Genomic DNA, 8,053 nt, shown 5'->3' on the forward strand with positions numbered 1-8,053 from the left:
CTTGCCTACTATTGTAAAATAGACACTTGAGTGGGATAGAAAGGAATGTTGGGAAACATGATCAGAGAAAACTTGTAAGTCCGCCTTCAGCCTATAACTGATTGGAATACCTAAAAGGGGTTCTACAACTTGCCCAAAGAAATAGGCCTCATGCGAAGCCTTTACAGAGTATAGGACCTTAGGTGGAATCCTGAGTCTGAGTGGGTTTTTTTTGTTTGTGTGTTTTTTAAAAAGCTAAAGTGGATAATGAGAAATACTTTTAACTAATGGTATATGGAGGGGATTATAATCAATGTAATGAAACAAGTTATATGAATGGTTGAATGTGAAACTGATGATGTGCCCTGTAAACTTTCATTCAATCCACAATAAAAACCTTAAATTAAAAAGAAAGAAAGACCTCGTGATCTACTTCCGAACAAATCAGTCATTGAAAGCTCTTAGGGGCACAGTTCTACACTGGTACACATGGGTCACCATGAGCCATAATCAATGCAACAGCCACTTTGCTGGTATATTTGCTATATCGGTGGCATAATTACTAGGGTAGCAGGTACCATTTACTGAAGATTTACTCTATGCCAGACTTTAAAACTAGCTTTTGATGTGCAGTGCAAAATCCCAAACATAAGGACTTTGTGACTCTGCACAGTTAACACTCTGCAGTTTTTACACCTCTTCTGCAGAACGCAGGCACTGATACTAGCTTGAATCCTATGATGTTGCCATCTCTGTAGGCCAGAAAAGAAATGGTCAGATATTGGCAATTTTAGATGGTCTCATCTAAAAAACCAAACCATAGCCAGTTGCTGTGGAGTCCATATCAATTCATGTCAACCCATTTGTGTCAGAGTAGAACTGTACTCCATAGGATCTTCAGTGGGTGGTAAGTACATCACCAGGTTTCAACCAAGGTGCCTCTAGGTAGACTCAAACTGCCAATCTTATGGTTAGCAGTTGAGAACATTAACCATTTGTAGCACCCAGGGACTGCAACATAAAACACTACTATGCTTAGTGCAAGGAGCCCTGGTATCAAAATGGATTTATCAGCTGGGCTGCTAACTGCAAACTCAGTAGTTTGAGTCTACCAGTCACTCTGTGGGAGACAAATAAAGATTTACAGCCTCAGAAACCCTATACATGGTCACTATGACTTGTAACTGACTTGATGGCATACAACTGCCATGCTTAGTGTCTCCTCCGGTGTAGGAAACCAAACCAAACTTACTGCCATTGAGTAGATTCCAACTCGTTGTTGTTATGTGTCGTGGAGTTGGTTCCGACTCATAGCGACCCTGTACAGGGTTTCCGAGGCTGTAAATCTTTATGGGAGCAGAAAGCCTCATCTTTCTCCCATGGAACAGCTGGTAGTTTTGAACTGCTGACCTTGCGGTTTGCAGCCAGATTCATAACCACTACGCTACCAGAGCTCATAGCAAACATATATATAGGACAGAGTAGAACTGTTTCTTAGGGTTTCTAAGAGTATAAATCTTTTCAGTCTTTGAAAAGATTTGTTGTGTTTGAAATGCTAACCTTGTTGTTTAGTAGTCCAACCCTTAACCAACTGCACTATCAGGCTCCTTTGAGCATAGGGAGTACTTGGTTAATGGAAACTTTACTGGTAATGTGGTTGTTGATATTTGACCTCCTCATCCCACTTTTGGACTCCTGGTGTGGGGCTGTGAGTTAATGCACTGGACTGCAAAGTTGGGGTTTGAACTGCAAGGTTGACAGTTCAAGCTCCTCGGAAACCCTGTACAGGGTCACTATGGGTTGGAACCAACTCGACAGCACCTACCAACAACATCCCTCTTTTACCAGACTTTCTAACCACAGTGAAATCATCTAGTTTGAATTTTGCCTCTTTAATTTCCTTATTGTGGAAATGAACGAAAGCAATAAAGTGATTCAAAAGTGGGCCAACGACAGAAGCAAAGGGATAGGAGACTCAACTTACTGTCACCTGGGTGGTGGAGAGGGATCTAGATGAGATGTGTTCACCACAAGCTGTTTCTTTGTCCCCAGGTACACTGTGCTCCGGCTAATGATTCGTCAGAGGCTAGAAGAGATAGCCGAGACCCCAGAAACCATATAAGCCTTGAGAATAAGGGGGTCCAGGTGCCAAAGGGGCCACGATTTACATAAGAAGACCCGCAGGAAACCAGGAGCTTTCTTTCCACTGAAACGTTGAAATGCAGACTTCTTGAGCTGCCTTCCAAGTGCCCATTTGCTACCTGGAGTTGGGTGAAGCAGAGAGCAAACAAGACCCCATCCCTGGTTCCCTAGTCTCCTTTCTTTCCCTCAGAGGGATTTTGCTTTTTCTTCTAAGGAGGACCCAGTGTGTGTGTCTCCATGGACATGTGCCTACTTGATACACTTTTTCATATATACTTACATTCCAATCAGTCAGCACAAGTGTCATGAGGCTGGTAGACGTGCTCCTCATGGGCAGGAAAGAGAGGTTACTGACCTGAGGGGCTTTAGACTGAAGTGTTTTTTCACCTCAAGTGCCAGGGAGGAGCCACACCTTTGTGCCCCTGTTTGTTTAGAAAGGGAAGGGAACTCCACAGGCTTAGGTGGGCTCACTCATCATTTGGGCTATTAACATGTTAGTAGAGATTCTCTATGTATGTAGAAGGATCGCTGAATTAAGATCCTGGGAGATTTAACAGCCCCATACTGTTGGGGCAGTTTAACAAAAGAAAAAGATCAACCACTGATTGGGTAGATGCAATATGCCTATAATTCTTACACTGGAAACTGCTCTTGTTAAATGACAGCGCTATACGTAGAGTTCTATGTGATGCTTATAAAGAAGAATCTGCCTGTATCTTTGCTCCTACGGCCACCCCAAGGAGACAGGAGGAGCCTGAGTATGTCTCTTTGCCTGTCAAGCTACCAACCTCATTGCTTTGGAGCTTCTTTGAGTTGAAGGCAATGTCTTGTGAAGTCACATGGCATTGACCGAGTATCATGGCCAGAACCTAGCCTTATTCTAAGGTGGTGGCCAGGAAGTGTCTGAGTCTCTTCCTTGGGACTAAAAAGCAGTGTGGAGCTTCATGGAGAGATGACAGGTAGGTGTCTGTTAGTCCAGTCTATCTTCACATCACTAGGGTCTTCTGCCCTTGAGCTATGACTACCTTTGAAGTCAAAGGTTTATTCTTTCTATCCTCTGGATTCTTGCAAGTCACCCTCTCCATGTATGTGGAGATGGACTTTGAGAATGAGAACTTGTGCACTTACTAAGTGTGGCACAAAGGGATGTCCTTTGGGCTTCCCCCACAAAGGTGTGGAGACGGATGGGGCAGGCATCTCTGGGAAGATAGAGCAGGGAGAGTCTGTCACCTGTGGTCCAGATTGGGGAGACTGCCAATAGGCCAGCGTGACTGAGAATGAGTTTGAGGAAGTCCCGAGAGCTAGCTGGAGCAGGGACCTGGTTGTCAAGGTCAACCCAGCAAGACCAGAAGCAGCAGATGGCTCCGAGCCTCATCTCTACCACCTCCTCTTTGAGGGGGGGCATCTAGGGAAGAAGAGCCACTGGTCAGTGCTTTAAAGGAAGGTGAGCCTAAGCAGTAGAGCCATTCCTACCCTTCTGCCTTCCCCTGTGACCTTCTCCAGGGCCTCTTTGGATGGCTCATAGTTGTGGTCTCATTATTGACTTTGAAAATGCCAGGGCATTCTCAGCTAGTCTATCTTCTCTATGAGGATAGTGCCACCAGTCTTGTGGGGCTGTGGAAACCCAGAGGCACATGGACTTCATCATACACCTCAGTGGGCTTCTGCTAAACGCACAGAACCAAGCAAAACAAAGAGGTGGGGATGTTTCCCTTGTTACAGCTGCCAAGGGCCATTTTGTGAATGCGCTTCCACCTCCTGAGTTTTGCATTTCAGAAAATGACTTGGAAAAAATTCTCTCCCAGTTATTTTTACACTGAACTTGCAAAGCCTTTGTTGGCCTCAATAATTTATCTTTGGGGATGCTGGGGGAAGGATTTCTATAAAGCAAATGACTAACCACTAACTTTTATTGGACATCTATTTCTGGTTTACAAAAGTTCTCTAATTTGCACTAGCAGTGGGAGAGTGTTAAATATGGGGATGTTGCAGATTGTCAAGTATGCCAGCTCACTTTTGGAGAAAGTTTTATGGCAGTAGACTTGCTTTTTAAAGATGGGGGACCAGGGTGTGGAAGTGAGGGCAAATCGCTTCCTACAGAGCACACTACCACCCAATTCAGGCCTCTCCTCATTTTGACCCTTCTGGTTTAGAAATCATTTATCAAGTCCTAGCTTTGGTAGCATAGTGGTTACAAGTCGGGCTGCCTACCTCAAGGTCAGCAGTTCGAAACTACCAGCGGTTCCGTGGGAGAAAGATGAGGTGATCTGCTCCCGTAAAGATTTACAGCCTGGGAAACCCTGTGCAGGGTCACTATGAGTCGGAACCGACTCCACAGTACTTAACAAACAACAACAATGTCCTGATCAGGAATTTTGGAAGCAGTTTCTTTTCAATAGCTTTGGATGAAACAGACACTTCACCTCCAGGTGGAACCAAATTTTCTCACTGATATCACATGACCTGGAAGCTTTGAACATGGGTTGATTTGTGTGGGCTTATATCATTGTGTGCAATGGATCTGAATCTGGGAAAAGAACAAAAGGCCAGTGTGTAGGTTTCTTTTCTAACTCGTGAAAGCAGACCGCCTCTTTGACTTTCTTTTATCAGTGGCTTACGACACAGGTTTATGATCAGTGAAGGAAAACCTGGGTCCTGGCTGGCAAGGGGCTCAGTATTCCTGGTAATGGTGGAATCAAAGACAAGATTACCTTCACAGTGATCACATGGTCATTGTTAAATTCCATCGAGTCAGTTCCAACTCATAGTAACCCTGAATAGGGTTTCCAAGGAGCGGCTGGTGAGCTTAAACTGCCAATCTTGCAGTTCAAACCAAACTTGCAGTCCAGCAGCATATTAAGCCTCAGCGTCAGATCAGGACTTTGTGATCACATTAGTGGGAAGTTTATATGAGTTAAGTGGTTGTGGTGTTGGGTGAAGGGTAGCTTGGTGAGGAATTAAAAAGCACAAACTACGCATGTTCATGCATGCTTGTCTAGAGTCTTCTCAATGGACTGGACGAATTTTAAGTTTGAGGTGAGGGTGAGGCTAGAGGATCTCAGGAGATTAGTCCCCACCTGAATGAAATGTGCCAAGATTTAATGTCAAGGTTTTGCCCAGAGACCTGCTAATGCTTCAAGGTGGTCTTTCATCTTTCCTTCCTCCAGACTAAAATCAATGCTCATTCCTAGGAATCTTCAGATAATGACATTTTATCATCAGTGTAGAGAAAACTTGGGCATCTGCTTATGGAAAGAATCTTTTTGCAGTGCAAAAACATCTTAGCAAGAATTCTTTTCTGTGGTGTTGGCATGGTTATTTTGGAGTGTTAGAAGAATCAAAGGAGAAATGGGCCCAGGAGGGCAACAAACTTTGGTTCGAAAAGAAAAGCTCTCTGAAAAAAAAGAAAATTATTCCAAAGCTCCATAGCACAGAGAGCTTGGTGTCAGACACACATCTGAGAAATTTCTTCATGAACAAGGGAATCTCAGTGTCTTCCTGGTGACCAAACCATGACATGGGTTAGTGATAGGGAGCAGGTGAGAGCACCTTGAACTTGGCTGCTGTGGTAACAAGCATTTTTGTCTCTGTCTTAATTGTTTTACAAAAAGTCTTGATTCAGATGAGACAAAAACTTGTCTCCTGGAGAATGTGGCATTTCTTTCAGATGTATGGAACTGTTTGCCTTGTCACTGAAGGTGAAGGCACTCCTTGTATTTTAACCAAGCACAAGAGACAGACAAGCTGTGAAGGGAAAGCCATCAATTTGCCCTAGAAGTGTCCCCCTGGAGATACATGTTTTCTGGGCTGAAGTTTTCTGGGTGTAATTGCTGGTGTTCCTTAAGGGATTCCCCACTTATTTTAGCTTTGTGAAGTGTTCTTTTCTTAACCATCACTTGCCTTTCAGCAATGGTACATGATTTGGTTCAATGTTTGGTTCTGAACTTCTAAAGAAATGCACATCTTAACATAATTTGACGAGGTCTCAGTAGGGAGCCATACATTTTTGTAATGTTTTGATATGTTTGAATGCACATGACTTAGATGTAATTGAAATAAAGCACCTTTCAAAGAGATGTTCCTCCATGGATGGGTTTGTGTGTGTTGATTGGGTTGGGAGTTATACATTGTGATGGGGTGGTTGGAAGGTAGGGGACAGGAAAAGACATCCAAAAGATCAGTTGCTTTTCTAACTCCCTGAGTTGGTGGTTAGAATTTGCTTCGGCCCTGGCTGTAATGTTCCAAATAAGAAGCAAAATGAGCATGGAACCTGCTGAGTCTTGAGTTTAGTCCCCAGTAGAGTTAGTTGTGGAAAGTCCTGGAAACCATCCTTCAGTGGATTTTTGTTCTGACTCGCTGTCTAACTGCTTGTGAGCCTGGGACCATTCACTGAGCCTTTTTCAAGGAATTGTTTTCCTCATCCTCAAAATGACCAAGCCACCTCTATGGATGTGGGGATCTGGGGTTGATTCTGTTGGAGGCAACTGCCTAGTGGTCCCAGGTTCAAGGGCCATCCCATGGAAGGGGGAATGGTTATGTGATTGGTCCACAAGCTTGAATGCTTTTTGTTTGTTTTTTTAGTAGAATATGGCTTTTAGTAAAAGAATTTTCCAGCATAATTTAGGACATTAAACTATATTAAAAATTTGAGTTCATAGTTACAGGCCGTAAGGAAAGTTTAAGATAAACAGTTGTAAAATAGCAACACTAAGAAGTATTCTTGCCCCAAAGCTCAAACCTGAATTTTATCAAATATCTAGATCCCACTCAGTGTCGGTTTGGAACTCATGGTGACCCTATGCACAGCAGAATAAAACACTGCCCAATCCTGCGACAGTCTTACAACTGTTGTTATATTAAAGTGCATTGTTGCTGCAACTATGTCAATCCAGTTTGTTGGGGTCTTCCACCATTTTTCCCGACACTCTGAATTTCCAATCCTGGTATTATCCTTCTCCTGGGTCTGGGCCCTCCTGATAATTTTTCCAAAGTACGAGAGATGAAGTCTCACCATTATCTCTTCTAAGGAGTATTCTGACTGTACTTCCAAGAAGATTTTTTTTTTAATGTTTTATTGTGAATTATATGATAGTTTACATGAGAGAACTTTAGTTTTACATTCATTCTATTGTATATTGTTTCATTGCCATGCTTCCAATCCCCAGCTTGAATGCTTTAATGGTTGAATGTGATTGATACTTGTCTTCCTAAGATATCTGGTCTTTGTAGTATTTTGATATTTGTAAATCGATGGAGATTTGTTTTGTGGCCTAAAACATGGTCTATTATGGAGAATGTTCCATGTGCACTGAAAAAGAATGTGTGTTGTGCAGTTGCATTGAATGCTCTATACACATCTATGAGGTCCAGTTGGCTGATTGTGTTGTTTAGTTCTTCTGTGTCTTTGTCAAGTTTCTTTCTGGTTGTTCTATCCATATTTGAAAGTGGTGTATTAAAATCACCCACTGTTATTGTAGATTTATCTATTTTTTTCTTCAAATCTATTAGAGTTTGTTTTATGTATTTTGGATCTCTTTCATTGGGAGCATAGATATTTATTATGTTTATTTCATCTTGTTCAATTGTCCCTTTAATCACTAGATAATATCCATCTTTATCTATTATGCTGTTTTTTTGCGTTAAAGTTTATTTTATCAGAGATTAGTACTGTCACTCCTGTTCACTTTTTATTGCAATTAGCTTGGTATATTTTTTTCCCCATCCTTTGACTTTTTTTTTTTTTAATGTTTTATTGTGAATTATGTGATAGTTTATATGAGAGAACATTAGTTTTACATTCATTCTATCGTATATTGTCTCTCGTTGCCATGGTTACAATCCCCTCCATGCAATCCTTCCCCCCTGTACCCCCCAGGTCTTCAGCACACAGTCGCTCTCCCTCTCTGGATCTAAAGTCTCCAGCTGCTCCATC

At 42.4% G+C, this 8,053-nt stretch overlaps 1 protein-coding gene across 1 annotated transcript in view; it reads left to right on the forward strand.

Moving 5' to 3' along the window:
• Positions 1-2,101, forward strand: part of RASSF2 (Ras association (RalGDS/AF-6) domain family member 2) — a 23,882-nt gene extending 21,781 nt beyond the window's left edge. Inside the window, exon 10 of the mRNA XM_006870423.1 lies at positions 2,032-2,101. Within this exon, the coding sequence (XP_006870485.1) occupies positions 2,032-2,101 (70 nt within the window). The remainder of the gene's footprint in view (positions 1-2,031) is intronic.
• The last annotated feature ends 5,952 nt before the right edge of the window (positions 2,102-8,053 follow it).

This window comes from Chrysochloris asiatica, unplaced genomic scaffold (assembly GCF_000296735.1).
Source record: "Chrysochloris asiatica unplaced genomic scaffold, ChrAsi1.0 scaffold00141, whole genome shotgun sequence".
NCBI classification, from domain to species: domain Eukaryota; kingdom Metazoa; phylum Chordata; class Mammalia; order Afrosoricida; family Chrysochloridae; genus Chrysochloris; species Chrysochloris asiatica.